Raw genomic sequence first — 22,609 nt, forward strand, 5'->3', positions numbered from 1 at the left:
CTTCACAATTTCTTTTCCTTGGACTGCTGAGGTAGTTTTATGACTCTTTTCTCAGTCTACTTGCATCAAGCATTTGCAATTCTGATGGCCTAAACTTTTTTCAGTTCCGGCAACTTGAAGACTTCTACACAGGCTCTCCCAGTTTGGAAGCACCACAGACTAAAACCACATTAGCTAATGAACTAAATTGAACTGGAGTCTGAAGTTGTCTTGCACAGATCCTAACATTTGCCCTAGACATGGTAAACGGGGGCCAAATTGGCACCTTGCTTTGCTGACAGGGATGTGAAGGTCCTGCTCTAAGGGGTAGTATAGACATCGGACCTCCTCTTACCCCTGAACTAACCACACAGATTTGATACCAGACTGCAACAACCAGATCTGAGATTGTTACTTGGGTACTGCAGTCTCAGGCGTCTGCAGGAATGCCCAGCATTGGAGGAAGAAGGTCAATGAACTTCACTACAGCGTAGCATTAAGTACCACCATCTTCTCTCTGATACCTCCCATTCACTCGCTGTTACAGCACCCACCTCCTCCCAAAGCCCATGCTACACCACTCTCACTGCAACATCTTCATCACTCTCACTGCAACAGCCCTCTGCACCACTCACTCGCTTGGGTCTTTCCCCCACCTGCATGGCAAGTAACAGCTTTGCCTCCCACTTTCATCGCCTTTAATATTTGCCTCTTTTCCATTTCAGGAGGAAAGCAGCTTCCAATAAGGTAAAAAGAGTCAAGGTGGGCCATGGGCTGCTTTCTGCTTCTGATTCTCAACCCATATGTATACAGCATCCTGACTGCCATTGGCCTGAGTGGCTAACTGACCATATCTAAGCCCCTGGACTGGTATCAGATGCCAGTCTTGCCTTTCTGTGCTGGTAATCCCCCCTCAGCAAAGGCTGTTCTCCTTGACTTGACTGAGGCTTGCTGACAATTACGGCCATGTTTCCTGGCTTTGTGTCTGCACGGCAAGAAAGAAGTTATTTGAGCCTGGTAACTCTGGCTGAGGGGGCAAAAGGCAAAACGTCAAGACAAGGCAACGCACGGCAGTGATGCAGTTAGGATCTAAGTAAGCGCAGAGCGAGCAAGTGTTATGCCAGCAAGTGAAGAGCCCGGGGATGCAGTCTAGTCCAGTCCATGAGTCCTTGCTGCAGCCTTACAATGATAGCTGCTGTTGGCCAATGAGGTGTTGCACTGAAGTGTCTGTAAGTGAATCAGAAATGTGCCATATGGCTTATTAGAGGCTGGCACATCCTGGATGCCAATGTCCATGGATATGGATTGCATGTAGCTGATGCCCACAGAGCATGTGTTAAAATGTTGATGCCCAATGTCCAATATGGAGTTCCCGAGGAGTGAGTGGCAAACTGAAATCACCAGGTACTGGCTCTGATTTCTATGTTAGGATTTTTCCAAGTCTGGCTTGTTTGCTGCATGTAGTAAGATAGAAATCTGAATATTAATGAGGTGCTTTGTGGGATTACTAAGGTATTTAACAAACTATTATTCTCCTTAGACGGAAATGTGTTGCTGGAAAAGCGCAGCAGGTCAGGCAGCATCTAGGGAACAGGAGAATCGACGTTTCGGGCATTAGCCCTTCTTCAGGAATTATTCTCCTTGGCATGCATCTCACTGCTGTCGAGTGAGATATTCGCTACACCGCTTGGCAAAAACATAGAAGACAAGAGATGCTCCCAACATCAACGCGGGCATCATCAGATTTCTCATCTGATTCTGCTACACATTTCATTGTAGCCCACATCACTCAGACCCCGATAAGATTCCATCCTTTTATTATACACCTTTTATAAGAAAAGTTCTCACTCTTGATCATTATCAAGAAATACTTTATAGTGTCAGCTATGACTTAGTTTTAGCATTCTTGGATCTGAGTCAGGAGACTGGGGTCAGGACCAACCCAATGCAGAATATAGGCTGACACTCCAGTGCAGTACTAAGGGATCACTACACTGTCAGAGTACATTGGTTAAGATGGGAAACCAAGCCCTTGTCCTCAGATAGATCTAAAAATCCGATGGGACTATCTTAAAGAACAGGGAAATCTTTCCTCATTTTCACTCTAACATTTAACAAATGGCTGACAGATCCTCTAGTCATTTGTGGAACTCAAAATCTGGCTGCCCTCTTACCTACATTATAACACTTCCTATGGACTGCATAATGGGATAAGCTGAGGTTTTGAAAAAGTGCTATATAAATGCAAATGCCTCCATTTCTTTTGTAGCCTCCCTGCTTAAAGAACGTGTTTGGACATTGGAAAAGAACAGGACTGGAGTCAGTTCTCTGCCTATGCCCTTGACCTGTGAAAAACAGCCATTTGGACAAACTATGGCTGCATGAGGCAAAGTGTGCTCTAGATGACAGGAGACAACTAGAGGAATCAAAGTAGAAAAGTGGAGAATAATGACAACTTTGTTTATTGAACTGGATTAAGGTTAGTCAATTGGAAGACTTTCAGCTAAACCACAAGGCTTCCCAATGTAATGTCTTCCTTACAGGATTATAGAATGGACAAGGAGAATGTGAGGACTGCAGATGCTGGAGATCAGAGCTAAAAAATCTGTTGCTGGAAAAACTTATGCCCGAAATGTTGACTCTCCTGCTCCTTGAATGCTGCTGATTTGCTATGCTTTCCCAGTGCCACACTTTTTTACTCCAGCGTCTGCCATCCTTACTTTCACCAAGGCATTGAAAGAGGTTATTCCGTCCACAATATCCAGGACAACATGCTGCAAGAGCAATTTAGCTTGTCACACTGCCCTGCCCTTTCCCAATAGACCTGCAATTGTTTGGCTGTACCACATTCCAAAGATTATATGCATTTTCTTTCCAACCCCAATCTGAAATTCCAACTTCTCTGTGTTCCTGAACTAGATAACCATTCATGGTTTGACACTTGGGAAATCAAGATAAAATTATTCATCTTTAGCTGCAAAATATTTAGCTCAAGGCTGGGTAGAGGCGAGAGATTGCAAAGATGAGGGATGACTGTTGTTAGAACAGGATAAGAAACGGTGAAGAGAGGAGGGGCAAAGGAAAGGAATAGAGGTTGTGAGGGACAGTGGGATAGAAAGGAAAGGCAGTGGAGAGGGAGTGGGGAGTGTTGAAGAGTGGTGGGGAGGCATGAAAACAAAATTCCAGGGTTATAGACTGTCTCATTAATTGGAAATAGGACAGGACAGCCATGTGGACATTACCAATGTGAAAATCCTTGCAAAGAGTGTTAACAAGGGATAGCACGTTATTAGCTCATAGATAAATAAAATCTGCAAAATTCAACTTTGGAAGCAACTCTTCCTCTGCCCCCACCAGCAAACAGCCGATAAAACTCTGCTTCTACTTAGACAGCGAATACCATGAGGAAATAACTGTCATTTATAATTTTGATGAATTACACCATACAAACCCATACAGAATGCCTGTCTTTGACAACTGTCACCATTCTCTGAGTTAAATAAGCACGAGATGGGGTGCTTTTTGATCCACATGTTGTATTTATACTGCTCCAGTACACAGTACAGTACACAGTTAATCAGCAACAAAGAAACATGAATAAATTCTTCAGAAAGACAATTATCTGATCCTTGTCAATAGCTGTATGTTTGATGTTCCAGCACACCCATGATATATGTGAAATGCTGAAGTGCTTTGAATTGTTTACTTATCAACGTATTTGCAAATGTCCACATTTCAAATCTGAATTAATCAAGCCCTTTAAAAATACCAGAGGTGTCTCACAGAGACGCAACATGTACTTTTTTTTAAAATTCATTCACAGATTGCGGGTGTCACTGGCCAAACCAGCATTTATTGCTCATTAATAATTGACCAGAAGGCAGCTAAGAATGTATCACATTGCTGTGGGTCTGGTGTCATACGCAGGCCAAACCGGGTAAGGATAGCAGTTTTCTGCCCTTACGGACAAGGTGGGTTTAGTTCAGTTGGCTGGATGGCTGGTTTGTGATGTGGCATGTGCCAACTTCGCGGGGTCAATTTCCACACCAACTAAGGCTACCATGAAAAGAATCTTGTTCTCAATCTCTTCCTTTGCTGAGGTATGATGACCCCTTACGTTTCAACACCACTTATAATGAGCGGGCAGCCTATGGTCTGGTAAAACTATGGTTGCCAGACATAATACTAATCACTGGAACGTAGGAGCTTGCGGGATGACCTTATAGAGGTTTATAAAATCATGTGGGGTATGGATAAGGTGGATAGCAAATGTCTTTTCCACAGGGTGGGGAAGTTCAAAACTAGGGGCATTTTTTTAAGGTGAGAGGAGAAAAATCTAAAAGGGACCTGAGGGGCAATTTATTCACATAGAGGGTGGTTCGCTGTGGAATGAACTGCCAGAGGAAGTGGTGGATGCAGGTATAGTTACAAGATGTAAAATACATTTGGACAGCTGCATAAATAGGAATGGTTTAGAGGGATATGGGCCAAATGTAAGCAAGAGGGACTAGTTTAGTTTGGGAAACTTGGTTGACATGGACGAGTTGGACCGAAGGATCTGTTTCTGTGCTGCACAACTCAATGACTCTGACATTGTGTGGCCTGAGGTTATGATCTGTAGCCAGATGATTACAATTCCCTTCTCTCTTTATGACTCCCTGCAGCCTAGGGCTTCAACATGGAGAATTAAAGAATGGCGGGTAAACTGGTTTGTCCCTTTCCTATTGGTGGACCAAAACTTGAACTATTTTTGAACACAGAACCAGATTGTTTGGATCCTTAGGCATACTATGTGAAAATTGAATTCTTATCTACATGGGTATTTGTCTTCCAATCAAATTTTGACTCAAACCATTTTCCTAAAGGATTTGTGGCCCTGTCATCATTCCCTATTGCCTGTTGAATCATGATTGATTTGCAAACAAATTATAAACTTCCCAACTAGGGCACAGGAATAGCACAAGAAAAACATTGTGCTCAGGAATCACCTTCAACCATTCACTTACAGCTTTCAAAGTTAATTTATATGAGACAGTAAAACTGGCTGGAGTTAAGCTTTACATTATCATTTTCAATGTGCCGTTACAAACTATGCAGTACAGTCCTCTTATGGGGCCACCTCCATGGTAACCAAAACAGTACTTTTATCCAAATGATCCTATTAGACAAACCATTCAAGTATATCTGTACTAAACACAATTTTCAGAAATTGTCCTTCAAATGTCCTGGAATTAAAGTCATTAACCCATCACTGACAGCAATGGGTTTAATGCAATGAGTGTAATCGTTCTGTTGAACTCATTAAGACCGAAACTACTTCATATCAACTAGAGCAGGAAGCCTTTCCAGAGACCATGCAGACGTCTACATCTGTTCATGAGAAACTCCAGAACACAGAACCATGGGGTTAATGATCTGCAAACAGAAATTAGACTATTGTTTTTCAGGGTTAGAGTTTTTTGAACAGTGGACAATTCGCTTCTGCCCACAGTGGATAAGCCTTGCACTAAAAGCAGCAGTTGAACTCATGCTCTATATTTGTTGTCATTTTGTACACTTTAAGGTTGGGGCAAATTTCAGAAGATGAAACAGCTTTAGTGCTTGAGACAGCAAATGTAAAAGAATATTGAATCATTTCACTTGTTTGTGCTGTACATAATATGATACAACAAGCATCTTAAATACTTCCAACAAACCAGCTGTGTCCCCTCATATGAAAAGAATTAATTTGTCTTTAAAGTATATGTTCTTTAATCAAATACAGTTATGTACTGCATATTGATTCTCTGGCATTTACTGCACACCAAGAGATTGCTTGTTGTGTTGGCAAATTTTCCCTATCTTGCCAATTCATCTCTGTTTTGCATTGAATTAGTTCCCTAGGAATAGTGGGTGCGTTTTGGTAGGGAGTTCGGTGGTGGTGGGACTATTGTAATTACATTATTGCACTACTTCCATATTAAACCTGACAGTCATTGACATTACATTTTTTCTGACTTTGGTTTCAGCTTCAGTGTTCACATACAAATTTAAAGCAAGTTTCAGAATACCATAAGAGGTAATCTATGTTGGACTTAACAGAATGGTAAACTGTAATGGCTTTGAGTAACTACAATTTTAAAGATCAAGTTATGGTACCAGTTTGTCAAAGTCACAAGGATTACGTTACAAGATTGCATGATTTGTAAAGAATTATTTTTAACATTATTATTTATCAGAACAAGCTCTTGACCTACACGAAATGGCAGCAGTTCCTTGACGCCTGTCAATGTGAAGGAGAAAACTGAATAGGGAACTGCGTCAAGACATGAAGATTTAGCTGCATGAGTGCCCATTAAAATTCCTTGGACATTTTTGATCAATCACAGATGTAGCACAAATGGGTAAAAACCATGGCTCTGAGGTTCTTGCACACAGAGACCACTAAGAGTAATCTCATTTTGCTCTTGCTTTGCCAACATAGCACATTACTGAACAGACTGAGAACTGACCAAAAATGACTGAAAGTTTGACTGACAGCCAAGTCCATTAGTTTGCATTTTAATTTAGTAGAAATCAGTGGAAATAGACGCTTGTCAAAACACACTCTTTTGAAATTAAACTTACATGCTGTATTTCCATAGAAAGTAAGTTTGATGAAAGTTAAGTTTGCATTCTGCACAAAATTGTTTTCAACTATTACAGCAGTACAAATTTTGGGATAACTTTGAATCTTTTGTTTCAAATAAATTGGGGAAAAAAACCACTCAATATGTCTTGCAAAACCCTCCAATGGAATTACTGCGGCAAAATCAGTGTGACCAACCTGTTTTGAAAATTTCATAACGGATGGAGAAGCCAGCTCCGTGTGTTTCATAGTCGGACACAAACTTTACATATAGCAGTGGTCCTGTGGAGATCTGTGGAGAAGGGGCAATCTTCCCACAGAATTTTCCCAGGGATGGTGCTTTCTCATCTCCACCGTCTCGTACCTCCACAAAATCATATCTGAGGGAAAACACAGGGAATTTAATTAGAAGCGTTCCATTGTTAATGTATTCAACAATCATTCATTCTTTTTCTTGCTTCCATACATCTAAAATGTGGATACCTGAATCACCATTGACCAATGATCTTGAAAGGTTATCCATGTCTTTCCTTCCTTAATGCAGCCTGCTGAATGCTAGATTTAGAAAGCACCTGTGCACAAGTGAGATAGATTTTGAGTAGTCTAAGCATCACAACCTAATCTTAGAACATAGAACATTACAGTGCAGTACAGGCCCTTTGACCCTCGATGTTGCGCCGACCTGTCATACCAATCTGAAGCCCATCTAACCTACACTATTCCATGTACGTCCATATGCCTGTCCAATGATGACTTAAATGTACTTAAAGTTGGCGAATCTACGTTGCAGGCAAAGCATTCCATACCCTTACTACTCTCTGAGTAAAGAAACCACCTCTGACATCTGTCCTATATCTATCACCCCTCAATTTAAAGCTATGCCCCTTCGTGCTCGCTGTCACCATACTTGGAAAAAGGCTCTCCCTGTCCACCCTATCTAACCCTTTGATTATCTTATATGTCTCTATTAAGTCACCTCTCAACCTTCTTCTCTCCAACAAAAACAGCCTCAAGTCCCTCAGCCTTTCCTCGTAAGACCTTCCCTCCATATCAGGCAACATCCTAGTAAATCTCCTCTGCACCCTTTCCAAAGCTTCCACATCCTTCTTATAATGCAGTGACCAGAACTGTACACAATACTCCAAGTGCAACCGCACGAGAGTTTTGTACAGCTGTAGCATAACCTCATGGTTCCACAACTCGATCCCTCTATTAATAAAAGCTAAAACACTGTATGCCTTCTTAACAACCCTGTCAACCTGGGTGGCAACTTTCAAGGATCTATGTACCTGAACACAGAGATCTCTCCGCTCATCTACACTACCAGGAATCTTACCATTAGCCCAGTACTTTGCATTCCAGTTAATCTTTACCTGACATTTATTTCAGCACACATTCTAGTGGGCACAATACCCTGTGTATTCGGATACTGAGTCATACTGGGGCTTGCAAGGTCACTGATTCCTTTAGCTGTTCTACATTGGGCAATAAGACTAGAATAATGAGCCACATCACTTAAAGCTAATGTGCAGCAGGGAGCTTGTATAGTCTTATTTCCTTCCCTGGCCCAGAGTCATTGAAGATTAAATCCGAACAGCTTCACTGGTTGAGATTGGTTGTCTCGGTATATAGATCAAGGCCCTGGTCTCTACCATTCAGAATGCTAGAAAGTAGAATCCAAGTGACAAATGTTCATATAGATTTCTTTGTCATTGATTGAGATAATCTAATTAGGCCATATATAACACAAACCATCTGTACTCCTGCCTCAGAACATCTGCTTCCAAACCTCTCACCACCAGATTTCAATAATCCAAAATTCTCTTGCTCAGTCTCTATCCTCCATTATTCATATGCTTCAGTTTGTCCAAAATGTTGTTGTCCATATCCATATTCACACTATCCTATTGGCCCATCTCCTTGTGCTCACTAGTTTCCAGTGGCTCCTGGTCATCCAATGTTTCAGTTCATTGAATGTTCATCCCTGTATTCAAATTCCATCATGGCCTAACCCCTTTGTAATATCTAGAATGTCCTTTTGAGACTGGATGACTAAAGAATTTGAGGGTTTGATTAAGAAAAAGAAGGAAGCATATGTCAGGTATAGACAGGATAGATCGAGTGAATCCTTAGAGTATAAAGGAAGTAGGAGTATACTTAAGAGGGAAATCAGGAGGGCAAAACGGGGACATGAGATAGCTTTGGCAAACAGAATTAAGGAGAATCCAAAGGGTTTTTACAAATACATTAAGGACAAAAGGGTAACTAGGGAGAGAGTAGGGCCCCTCAAAGATCAGCAAGGCGGCCTTTATATGGAGCCGCAGAAAATGAGGGAGATACTAAATGAGTATTTTGCATCAGTGTTTACTGTGGAAAAGGTTAAGGAAGATATAGACTATAGGGAAACAGATGGTGACATCTTGCAAAATATCCATACTACAGAGGAGGACGTGCTGGATGTCTTGAAATGCATAAAAGTGGATAAATCCCCAGGACCTGATCAGGTGCACCCTAGAACTCCATGGGAAGCTAGAGAAGTGATTGTTGGGCCACTTGCTGAGATATTTGTATCATTGACAGTCACAGGTGAGGTGCTGGAAGAATGGAGGTTGGCTTACGTGGTGCCACTGTTCAAGAAGGGTGGTAAGGACAAGCCAGGGAACCATAGACCAGTGAGCCTGACGTCAGTGGTGGGCAAGTTGTTGGAGGGAATCATGAGGGACAGGATGTACATGTATTTGGAAAGGCAAGGACTGATTAGGGATAGTCAACATGGTTTTGTGCGTGGGAAATCATGTCTCACAAACTTGACTGAGATTTTTGAGGAAGAATCAAAGAGGATTGATGAAGGCAGAGCAGTAGATGTGATCTATATGGACTTCAGTAAGGTGTTCGACAAGGTTCCCCATGGGAGACTGGTTAGCAAGGTTAGATCTCACGGAATACAGGGAGAACTAGCCATTTGGATACAGAACGGGGGGCTCAAAGGTATAAGACAGAGGGTGGTGGTGGAGGGTTGTTTTTCAGACTGGAAGCCTGTGACCAGTGGAGTACCACAAGGATTGGTGCAGTGGTACTCCACTTATCTGCTTTTTGTCATTTACATAAATGATTTGGATGCGAGCATAAGAGGTACAGTTAGTAAGTTTACAGATGACATGAAAATTGGAGGTGTAGTGGACAGTGAAGAGGGTTACCTCAGATTACAACATGATCTGGATTAGATGGGTCAATGGGCTGAGAAGTGGCAGATGGAGTTTAATTCAGATAAATGTGAGGTGCTGCATTTTGGGAAAGAAAATCTTAGCAGGACTTATACACTTAATGGTAAGGTCCTGGGGAGTGTTGCTGAACAAAGAGACCTTGGACTGCAGTTTCATAGCTCCTTGAAAGTGGAGACGCAGATAGATAGGATAGTGAAGAAGGCGTTTGGTATGCTTTCCTTTATTGGTCAGAGTATTGAATACAGGAGTTGGGAGGTCATGTTGCAGCTGTACAGGACATTGGTTAGGCCACTGTTGGAATATTGTGTGCAATTCTGGTCTCCTTCCTATCGGAAAGATGTTATGAAACTTGAAAGGGTTCAGAAAAGGTTTACAAGGATGTTGCCAGGGTTGGAGGATTTGAGCTATGGGGAGATGCTGAACAGGCTGGGGCTGTTTTCCCTGGAGCACCGGAGGCTGAGGGGTGACCTTATAGAGGTTTATAAAATTATGAGGAGCATGGATTAGGTAAATAAGCAAAGTCTTTTCCCTGGTGTCGGGGAGTCCAGAACTAGAGGGCATAGATTTAGGGTGAGAGGAGAAAGCTATAAAAGAGACCTAAGGGGCAATGTTTTCACACAGAGGGTGGTACGTGTATGGAATGAGCTGCCAGAGGAAGTGGAGGAGGCTGGTACAATTGCAACATTTAAGAGACATTTGGATGGGTATATGAATAGAAAGGGTTTGGAGGGATATGGGCCGGGTGCTGGCAGGTGGGACTAGATTGGGTTGGGATATCTGGTCGGCATGGATGGGTTGGACTGAACTGTCTGTTTCCATGCTGTACATCTCTATGACTTTTTGAGAATGTAGCACTCTTGTCTCTTGAGTATCCCTCATTTCCTTTGTTTCACCATTATTTCTTTAGATCCCTTGAACTGTCTCAACTCTTTTCTCCTGTAAAATTTTCCTTATAATCTACACCTTTAACCAAATCATTGGTTAATGATTCCATTGCTTACTGTCGATTTTTGTCTGGTAGTGCATTGAAGTTCTCACAATAATGTTACACTTTAATTAGAGGTTTTGTTGTTTGTTAATGTATTCGGTAAATAATTGCTTCAAAGTTATTAATTGTGAAATACTTTTTGTAATCAGTTATTTTACTGATCTGTGCTGTGAGCAAATTCCTATCTATCAATAATGTTGGGGTTGAAGTTTTATTGTGGTCACTTCTGTACCAAATTTTCAATGTTAACTTAAAATAATTAAGGTAATATTTTACAAGTCCAAATTTCTCACGTGATTATACTAGTCCTCCCTGTCTCAATTCTCACTCTGCCAAACAATGTTCTCAAGCATAGACCGATTAATAAGCACTTACATTCAAATAATCTAAGCTCATTTAGTGTGTGCGTGGTAGTGTCTCCACTTGAATTGTGTCAGTCTCTATATTTGCACATACCTGAGTATTGTTTAGGTGACAGTATTTGTGTGTCTGTGTATTTGTGTCTCAGTCTTATGGCAATGACACGGGTCTTAGCCACCAGCTATAGAGCTGATAAGAGGCACCTCTTTCCAGGAAGGGCAGCTGCATTACTCAGGCACAAGACAGACCAGTCATTGGCCTTTCCTCAATTAAGGACCCCATGAACAGCAGTCCACTGGGAAGGTTGTGCTTGCTGCCAGGACCACACTCACCCAAGGCCCAGTATCATTACTGGATCCCAGGCTGCAGTTGAGTTGAGTCATGGGAGGCATTGACAACAAGGCCAGGGTGTGGCTCTCAGCAGACACTCTCCTTTCCTTGTGGTAAGTCTCTGGATCAAACATCAAGCATCTTTGAGTGAGGGACAGCCTGACAGTCTGCACACTGTCCTACATGACTTTTGTGCTGCCCCATGCTAAGTCCCTGGCCATACTGGATTATACCAATACCATCAAGACAGACCTTTAGGTAGGCATTAATTGGACACTTAAGAACTACAGTTGGTGGCAGGGAATCACCAGTGACTTGAAGACAGGAATATGGCATTTCCCCACCTGCTGCACTCCCATCTGACTAAATACTCCCCCTGCTACTGAACTGGTATGGGTATGTGTCTACAGGTATGGTGTGTGACTACTGTTGCAGATGTGTATTTATTGATGTAGGTATGTTTCTACTGGTGCAAGTGTGTGTCTACTGGTGTAGGTGTGTATCTACTGATGTGGATATATGCCTACTGGTGTAGCTATGTGTTGACTGGTGTGGGCATGTGTCTCCTACCATGACTATGTGTCTATTGGTTTGTCTGTGTGTCTGTAGGTGTGGCTATGTACCTACTGGTGTGGGTGGGTGTCAACTAGTGCGTGACTATGTGTCTATCAGCATGGTTGCGTGACTACGGGTGTGGCTATGTGTTTACTGGTATTGGTGGGTGGTCAACTAGTGTTATTATGTATCTACTGGTGTGGGTGGGTGTCTGTTTGTGTGGATGTGTGTCTAGTTGTGTGTTTGTGTATTTGAACATTACTGTGCCTGTTTACATGTGTGAATTTGTGTGAATATATGATTGCTTAAGAAAAGGAACTGTTATTTTCACACTGAATTGTGTAAAACAACTTACTGAACTCTAGGAATGCAGCCTCACCTACTGGGAGTGCTTTTTGGCATTTGGAAATGTTTGTTCTGTTCATGGAGAGGAAATGATGTAAGGACTGCCCACATTGCTGATATGCACTGCTGGTAGTGTAGCTCCTTGCCAGCAGCAAACTCTTCCACAAGCAGCCCTCAACTATGCACCAGGGAAAGAGTGACTTTTGCAGCTTGATAGTAACAGAGTGTCAACATTAAGCTGATGTTTTCAAGTCACATACTAACAGCTCTGAGCAATTACTGTAGTGTATTGACAGAAGGAATGGCAATGTATAAACAACAGAACTGCCTGATATCACACCTGAAAAAATAGTGAAGTTGCATCCTAATGACTGTCACTTGGTGCTAGCTAATGTGATTTGTTTTGGTGCTTCTCAGTGTCTTAGAACATTGGTGACAGTTTAAAAGTCAACAACATAGTGTTAAACTGCAAAGTTGTGCACACTTAAACATGACTTCAGAAAAATGGAGAAACATATTCAGATCTCTGCAATCATCTTCTTGGCAATTTTCAGGTATGAAAATGGAAGTATATTGTGAAAAAGATTGGAATTGAGCTGCATGATGAGCGCTGCCCCTCATTACTACAGGGTTGTACAGCAAAAGTGAACATAATCTAAAAAATGTTATCAAAAAGGGTTCAGTACTCTAAAAGGAGTGGTTCAACAAGATAATGTCATCTTTAGAGATCATATAAAAGGCATGTGCATCAAGGAGTGCAAGGACTGAGCTACAGAGAGTGAGTTGTGGTTTCCTATGATGAAGAGAAGTCATTATATCAGACATTAAGATGTATCAGAGGGTGTGAGAATGAGGATTTTATTGTGTTAGGTACAATGACAGATCTATGAAAGTCTGGCCCAAACTGAGTACACAACCTCAGGGCTCCACTGACAGATAAACTTCACAAGATATTTTCTCACTAAGATCTGCAACCCCTCAACCACATCAAAAACCTATGACATACGTTGTGTAAATAATGTGTACATGACCAAAAGTATTTTGAACACTTTTTAAAAACGTTCTGATTAAACTGCCTCGGGATATATTTGCTGAGACACTCAATTAATTCCAATGCAGTAAACAAATAGACACTTCCTGTCACATGATGTTAGATATACCAAAGCAAGTCAGCTGCAGCAATTGGAAATGAAGTAAATTCAATGGAAACATGAGATATAGGCAATCCGTGCTGTGACTGGCAATGGCAATGGGAGATTAGACTCATGCTGCGGAATATTTTGCATAAAAAGAAAGACTGACATTTCCACAGCACGTTTTACAACCTCAAAGTATCCCAATGAATCTTACAGCCTACCAATTGCTTTTGAAGTGCAGTCACTGTTATAATATAATAAACATGGTAACCCGTTAGGCTACTGCGAAGCTCCAGATAGATCAATATGATAATTGGTCAGATAATCTAATATTGTGATGTTGAATGAGAGATAAATATAGGCCAGAATATGAAGGATGACCCCTGCTCCTCTACTCAATGGGTTCTTTTATGGGCAAATATGGCCTCAGTTTAACATCACATCAGTAAAACAGACTTCCGTCGAGATAGGACTCCCTCACTATTAGAATAACGAGTCAGGCTTGACCTTTGAGCTCAATTCCTGAAGTGAGACTGGAATCCAGAAACGTCTGACTCAGAGGTGGAAGTGCTACCAATAAGTGTGATGGATGGTAAATATATAAAGTCAAACTTTCATTAGCAAAAACAAGTGACAGCCAATAGCATGTCAAATGTTGAAAGCTATGAAATGCGTAAATACTGGGTGAATGTTTATACAAACTTGGTGCAGTAATAAATTTTAAGACTATCATGTGACACCAATAACTTTGCTTATAAACACCTACAAACACTTACATTAGAATTTTGCAGCATTTTAAGCCATTTCTAATCTAACTTCAATAAACAATATAGACTTTCACAGCACTGAGGAACAAAATATGAACACAATGTCACAAAATGAGTTGAACAGAGATTTGAGAAAGAATATGAGACCACCAAAGTGACAGACTTAGACTGTGTGGGATGTTAAACTGGTAAAATTCTAATCCTGGCCCCAATCTGTCAGTTCTGGTTTTAACAGAGACAGGGCAGCAGGTTGGCAAATGATGGAAAGGTGGTGTTTTATGATACTGTTACTGGACCAGGTTAATGTTCTTGTGATATGGGTTCAAATCCCACAATGGTTACTGCTGAAATGGAAATTCAGTTAATCAATCAATACTCAGATAGTGAATCCTCAGGTCCTGAAGCAGTCCATGTCCAAATGCAACAAGACCTGGTCAATGTCCAGGTTTGGGCTAGAAAGTGGCAACTAACATTCACGGTACAAATGTGCCAGGTAATGACCATCTACAGCAAGAGAGAATCTAACCATCACTTTTTGACATTTAATTGGATTAACACCTCTGAATCCCCATTCTGAACATTGTGGGGGTAACCAATGACCAGAAACTGAAATGGATAAGCCAACACAAATACTGTTGCTGAAAGAGTGGCCAGAGGCTGGGCATCCTGCAATAAGTAACTCACCTTCTGTTCCCACAAGGCCTATCCATCACCTACAAAGCACAGGTCAGGTCAGGAACATGACAGAATACTCCTCACTTGCCTGGACAAGTGCAGCTCCAATAACACCCAAGAGGCATCCAGAACCAAGCTGCCTGCTTCATTGGAACCACATCTGCAAGCATTCACTCTTCCACCACTTAGGAACAGCGGCAGCAATGTGCATCTTCCTACAAGATACACTGTAGAAATTTACCAAAGATTCTCAGGCAGCACCTTCCAAATCCATGACCACTTCCATCTTGAAGGACAAGAGCAGCAGACACAGGGGAACACCACCACCTGCAATTTCCCCTCAGCACATCGATTCTCCTGCTCCCCGGATTAGATTAGATTCCCTACAATGTAGAAGCAGGCCTTTCGGCCCAACAAGTCCACACTAACCCTCCGAAGAGTAACCCACCCCCCTCTGACTAATGCTCCTAACAAATATGGACAATTTAGCATGGCCAATTCACCTGACCTGCACATCTTTGGAATGTGGGAGGAAACTGGAGTACCTGAAGGAAACCCACACAGACACGGGGAGAATGTGCAAACTCCACACAGACAGTCACCCGAAGCTAGAATCGAACCTGGGACTCTGGCGCTTTGAGGCAGCAGTGCTAACCACTGAGCCACCATGCCTCTCCATGCTGTCTGACTGGCTGTGCTTTTCCAGCACTGCACTCTTCGACTCTAATCTCCAGCATCTGTGGTCCTCACTTCCTCCCATTTCCCTGCAACCCCCTCACCATCCTGATTTAGAAATATATTGCTGTTTCTTCACTGTTGCTAGGTCAAAATTCTGGAACTCTCTTCCTGGTATAATCATGGGTGTACCTACATCAAATGAACTTCAGTGGTTCAAGTAGGCAGCTTACCACCTTCTTAAGGACAACTAGGGATAGGTAATAAATGCTGGCCCAGGAAGGGAAGTCTGCATCCCATTAATGAATAAATAAAAGCTGAAAGCTGAGATAAAGTCGAAGATTCATACAGCATGTATACAGTTACTTCAGTTCAATTAAACCCCACTGACCATGTTCCCAAACTGAGCTAGCTCCACTTCCCTGCACTTGGCCCATATTCTTCCAAACCTTCCTTTATCATGTACTTATCCAAATGTCTTTTAAATGTTGTAACTGTACTCACATCCACCACTTCCTCCGGATGTTCATTCCACACACAAACTACTTTGTGTAAAAATGTTTCTGCTCATGTCCTTTTTAAAACTTTCTCCTCTCACCTTGTAAATATGCCTCCTCGTTTTGAAATCCCCCAACATAGGGAAAAGACATCTGCCATTCACCTTATCTATAACCCCCCATTTTAAAAACCATTACAAAGTCACCTGTCAACCTCTTACATTCGAGTAAAAAAGTCCCAGCCTATCCAGCCTCTCCTTATAACATCCTGGTAAATCTTTTCTGAACTCTCTCCAGTTTAATAATATCCTTCCTATAACAGGGAGACCAGGATTGGACATGATGGTTCAGAAGAGGTCTCACCAATGTCGTCAACATGATTTCCAAGCCTTAACTCAAAGGTCTGAGCATTGAATGCCTTCTTAACCACCCTGTCTACATGTGATACAAACTTCAAAGACTTCAGAGACTTGAATCCCATGATAGATTTAATCGATTGCTGAAAAAAATCCACCTGGTCCATGAATGTTCTTTAGGAAAGGAAATCTGCCATCATTATCAGGTCTGGCTTACATGTGACTCCAGAACAACATCAATGTAGTTGACTCTGAACTGTCCTCTGAAATGAATCAGCAAGCCACTCATTCAAGGGCAATTAGGGATCAGCTACAACTTCTGGCCATGACAGTGATGCCTATGTCCCACAAAAGAATTAGGAAATCCATTTGCAGGAGGCAGATATAATTTAAATATTATAACATATCAACATGTTCCATATTTAATCACAATATGGAATTTAACAATGGCCAGGTTTTCTCAGCCCCAACACCTGGTCTTCCCACCCCAACCTCTCAGGTCCTGGACCTGTCAATCTCTTTCCCAAGGCCTTCTCAATCTGACTCTGGACCTTTAATTTCTCTTGAGCTTCCCTGACAATGTCAGCTCAACAATGTAACTGCCCTCCCGCCTTCCCCTACCCACCCTCCATCACTCCCACCTCAACCCCAGCCTCCTTGATCTTCACTAGCTCCACATTGTGATGGCCTTCCCCTTGACCCAACCATCTCCCCCACTGATGTCTCCCTGATATTTGCTAATTGCAGACATCAATCTTTCTATCCTTTCCCAGCTGCCACAATGTGTCATGAAATTCAGCTGGACCTTTGGAAAGCCTGTTCCTCTGGATTTTCTGATCTAAAACCAGCTTAATGTTCACCTTCTGCCTCTGAGTTCATATCTCGCCTCTCATCCCAGACCTGCTCATTTTCTGATCCATTTCCTGTGGAAGCACTCATTAATTCTCTACCCACTGAAAGTGAGGATTTGTGGGGCAGATTGGAATCCAAAGGGAGAGACCTACCTGATTAATGTGCTCTGGTAGCTAACCACAGGGGCATTCATGACATTAGCCTGGGAGCAGGCTGCTTGAATGCTTTCTCAGCAGTGAAGGTGTGAAGGACAAATATGTTGAAAAATTGGGAATGATATATAATGCAGGCAAAGCCCCATTTTTAGAAACACTTTCTCAGACCATTTTATAAATGGCATAATAATGCCAGTCTTGGAGAAAATGTTTGACAATATTTACAAAGCAATTAAAAGCAACAATGGTAATATGTCCCAATCTAAAACAATAAAATTCATTTTTAAAAATTCTCTTCCATGATGATAATAGATAACTACGGTTTGGAAATATAAAATGTAAATGTTCCTATCCTGCAAATAGCAAAGGTCATGGACAAAACTATATTATTTTGACAATGATTCCATTGGGGTCAATTTACTCAGTGTGCAGGCTGTTTTTTTGATTAATGAGAGATTTTTTTTTGGTGTACTTGCAGGAATATACAAGGTTACTCCAAGTACATTGTTGGAGGTCACATGCATTACAACCAATGGAAGAGTGAATGGCTGCTCAGAGTATATCTGCAATAATGGCACAGAAGCACTTGTTAATTATCATAATGGACGAATAAGTGTGCCTGGTCAGTTATGGAGTGCACACATTGGAGTGCTGGTCGAAGGAATCAGCACTAGGATCACCCACTTCACTGGGAATTCATGTGATCATTGATAGTTTCAGTGAAATGCACAGATGCCTTCTCCACTTCTGAGGGGGGTGACTCCATACAGACAACGGATCCAACAGACATGACAGATGATTGCGAGAAATAGAGTTCCATGCCAGGCAGTGAAGATGAGTGTCAGTTCTCTTACACACGGCTTTTCAAGGTCTGTCAATTATCTTGCAATGTTTCAGATGGTTAACCAAGGGGGTTGCAAGTGTCAGCATATTTGAATACTTTTACAAACTAAAAGCAAACCCAATTTTATCCATGAAAATACTGAAAATGGAGCATGAAAAGACACGTAATGAGAATATTTCATAATGTTACAACAGGTTACACAATCACATACCCAAAGTGACAGCAGGCAAATAAATTTCATGAAGGTCCCTTAATATCCTTAAATCATCAACATTCTTAAACTTTAAAATGCTTGCTCTGAATTTTCTCATTGCAGCTAACAAGGTATTTGACATCTTATTTTGTTATGCCAGCAAGGTTTATATTGAGTGGCCTTCTATTCTCCATGTAAAATATTCTCTCAAGTGTCACCATTTCTTTTCTTCACGGATGATGACATTCAGCAGATGCCAATGCGAAAAAAGCTGCTGTAGTATGCGGTATCTGAAAATGTGCACCTAAGTAGAGACCAGATGCTGGGAAGCTAAGCAGGAATTGGAAATGCTGAAGATATGAAGACTGCATTACTTCGGGTATATGCACAGATAATTACATATGCCTAAATTCAATCCTTATACTTTGTCGTCATAGCAATAATATTTATTAACAGTGCTCTTCAGCTGATTCTATACTGTATCTCATCAGTCACCTGTTACATGCTCCACACGATATTCAGTTCCATTGGCTTCAATTGAATTGAATATCAGGCGGAGCGTATAATGGCCAGCAAAAGCAATTCTGCCTGCATTACATCCCCCACCAAGTCTAATTTCACACCACAGAAATCCATAGGAATGAACCTATTTCTTCAGTAATGATACACTTATTATAGCACTTTGCCTCAGCCATGCCAGTTGAAGCAAGCACTGGACTGATATTAGGCATGACTTTGAGGACAGAACTAATCATGGATGAGGATGAGGCAAATTAGCTGATGAAGAAAAGCTATTGAGTGTGTGAGTAGAAGCTTTATCAAGAATGCATATCCTGCTGAATTTGACCTTAAGGAATCACTGATGAAGAAGAAGGTACTACTTGATTGGCAACTTATGAACAAACGTACTTGTCTCAACAAATAATAGAAGCTATTCCGACATAAGTGCAGGCTATTATTGAGCTACATAAAATACCAACAAATCTCAAGGTTGGCAATTGAGCTTCAAACGCCAAATCCATCATGACTACCATTTTCAGTAAGGGCAAAGTTACCTCCTCATTGCCCATATCTCAGTCTCTACCACTGACAGTGAATCCTAAACTTAACTATTCCAATGCTCTATTTCGGTTCCCCCAATCCCACTCGCCATAAACAGTGAAGTGAATTAAATATCCCATTGTATATTGTGATTGGCCATCACCTTCTCAAGGTCAATGGCAATAAATGCTGACCTTGCAATTCACATCCCTAGAATCAAGAAAGCCTCAAATCATATCAGTTAGTTTAGGTTTGCCAAAAGATAAGATACAGCTTACAGTATCTTCATTAATAGGGCATAAGGTAAGAGAGCAAGGAGGTAATGTTGAATTTGCATATGACACTTGTTAGACCTTAGTTGGAGCTTGCATACAGTTCTAAGTGCTGCTTTATAGGGAAGATGTGAACGTATTTGAGACAGTGCAGAAGCTGTTTAGAAGAATGGTTCCAGGGATGAAAAACATTAGTTATGAGGATACTAAGCAAAGTGAGGAAAACCTTTTCCGCTCAGATTACAGTGCACTGCCTGGAAGTGTGTTGGAGACAGCTTCAATTGAGGCATTCAAGAAGATACTTGATGATTATTTGGATGAAAATAATGTGCAAGGATGCAGGGGAAAGGCAGGAGATTGGCACTCGGTAATGATGCTCAGTTACTGAGCTGGTGCAGGTACGAAAGCTGGCCTCTTTCTGCATTGCAAAACTTCTGCGGTTCTTTGATGTTTGACTGAATCCTCCAGCAGTGTTAAGAATGGCAACACTTGCCACTTTTCTGATATACAGCCCATGTGTTCATACCTGGATTGAGGCTATCTGGAGATCTGAAGCAGCCTGATTCTGGCAGTGGTCACAGTGTGTGTGAGTGAACAGGATTTTAATGAGTAGGTGTCAATTGATAGTTACTTGATAACAATTTATTTTAGTTTTACAATGTGGAAACAGGCCCTTTGGCCCAATAAGTTCACAACGACCCTTCGAAGAGCAACCCACCCAGACCCATTCTGATGATTCTATTATTTCACTGAAGACTTGAAGAGGTCAGACGTTTGCTGATGGCCTTTATCCTCTTTTTAATGGATTGTTTATACACAGGCAATCCTTCATGTTATTGTATAAGTGCCAGTTTCACAATTATACTGGAATAACTTTGGAAGCAGGAAGCCCTGGAACACAGATCTTCAGCAATGCTTACACGATATTGTTGGAATCCATACCCTTATTGATTCCAATGCCATTTTTACTGTGGAGTAAGCTAAATGAGTGAAATAATGGCATAACAGTAGGTTTATCCACTCTGCACTTCTGACTGAAAACTCTTCCAAACACTTTCAGCACAACAGGCTTCAATGTAGCAACGAGGTGGAGTATTCTATTAGTCACACGGTCGCCCAAAATGCAAGCGCATGTACCTGATCTTGCCCTTATCTTTGTTTCTTGCCATTCAAAACTTGGCTCCCTTTATCCCACCATAAATTTGCCATTGTTTTTTAGTCTCTACACTGCCTTCAGCACTTTGCAGCATCTGATGCTGGACTTCTGTGTTCTCTCTTTTCTCTCCTGTCCTTCAAATACCATCAGTCTTCCACCACTTTGGCTCCACTCTCTGGTTCTCCATCAGTATTGGAAATGGAATAAATATGCTATTTAACGGAATGCACAAGCTTCTGTGACAGTGACCTTAAATTAATGCCGAGCAGACTGTCTGCAGCATTACACATCTGGTATTAATCCTTAGAACACAATGTCAAATCTTTATCCTGTGCCCTCACTGACAGATGTTTATCAAAACATGCACTCAACATTTAAATAGAAGCTTTCTTATGTAGAATACCACGTAAATATGAAGCTGCTTAAATAAATAACTTACAATTCATGTCCTCTTCCAAAAATAACCATTAAACATCTTAGGAGAGCGAACATTTCCAACAGTATAATACCAGCTTTATTCCCTTTCAGCCATACCAGCTTGACTTTAATTACTTGAGAACAAAAGAAGTTTTTAAACATGCAGAACATAAAACTAATGGATTAACTGAAGTTGATGAAATGAAACAGAACTGATATGTGAATGTCGTTATCCACCCTAAGTAAAAAATGGGAGTGATTTCTATGCTGGCTGATTTTAGCCCTACATAAAAAGAGCTACAAACTAAAAGTTTTGTCACTAAACTCACCATTTGTTCTATATGATAACAAGTAGCTTCTGGTCAGTTTAAGGTTGTAATTCAATCTCTGCCTTTTTGCTGACCTTCATAAAATTGCTTGAGCTTTGCTCTCATGGTTTATGATGTCATCGGAACTGCTTGATTGAATTACTGTCTTGTAACTCAGTGCCAGCCATCTATTATCCTGTGTGTAACAGTGGGGTGACTGTGCACGCTTTCTGACTCCAACAGTTTAGCTTATTAAGTACTCAAAACTAACCATAGTGAAGAATGCACTTTCGAACTGTCTGGAATTCTAAAATGAGAATGCAGTTTCCCTTTAACTGAATATGAAGTTGAAAACAATAGCTTACAGCTACTTTACTCATTGCTGATGACTAATCCGACTTAATAGAACGTTAACAGCCCAATTATATGCAGACATGTTAGGTACCTGCTGAGTTGCTATGGAGAATGTTTTTTTCACTTTTCACAAAAGTATTGCCACGTAAATCAAAATTTAGGTACAAGAATAGACTATTGCAATAAAGTGCTGTATATAAAGATAACATTCTAGAAACTGAACAATGCTCATTCACGACATTGAATACACAATGAGCTCCCAATGTTAGCCATTCAAGAGTAGTTTCTTGCCAGTAGGGAAGAAAGATGACAAAGTGAAACTTAGTGGCCTAATCTATGTTATTCTTTCAATGCTTTCCAAATGACTGGCTGTGAAAAAAAAGTGTTATTCATCTCACTCTTACTTCTTTTCCCAATTACTTTAAATCTGAGCTCTCTCATTCTCAGTCCATTCACAAGTAGGAACAGTTTCTCTCCAGCTATTGTATCCCGACCCCCCCATGATTATAAATATCTCTGCAAA

At 41.2% G+C, this 22,609-nt stretch overlaps 1 protein-coding gene across 4 annotated transcripts in view; it reads right to left on the reverse strand.

Annotated features, from left to right (window-relative positions):
• nrp1a (neuropilin 1a) overlaps nucleotides 1-22,609 on the reverse strand; it is a 182,822-nt gene that overhangs the window by 128,804 nt on the left and 31,409 nt on the right. For all 4 annotated transcript variants that reach the window (XM_043690622.2, XM_087987524.1, XM_043690621.2 and 1 more), the window contains exon 3: nucleotides 6,785-6,966. In XM_043690622.2, coding sequence (XP_043546557.1) covers nucleotides 6,785-6,966 — 182 coding nt within the window. The remainder of the gene's footprint in view (nucleotides 1-6,784; nucleotides 6,967-22,609) is intronic.

This window comes from Chiloscyllium plagiosum, unplaced genomic scaffold (assembly GCF_037043375.1).
Source record: "Chiloscyllium plagiosum isolate Xiang-an unplaced genomic scaffold, Cpla_swu_hap1 HiC_scaffold_5, whole genome shotgun sequence".
NCBI lineage: Eukaryota > Metazoa > Chordata > Chondrichthyes > Orectolobiformes > Hemiscylliidae > Chiloscyllium > Chiloscyllium plagiosum.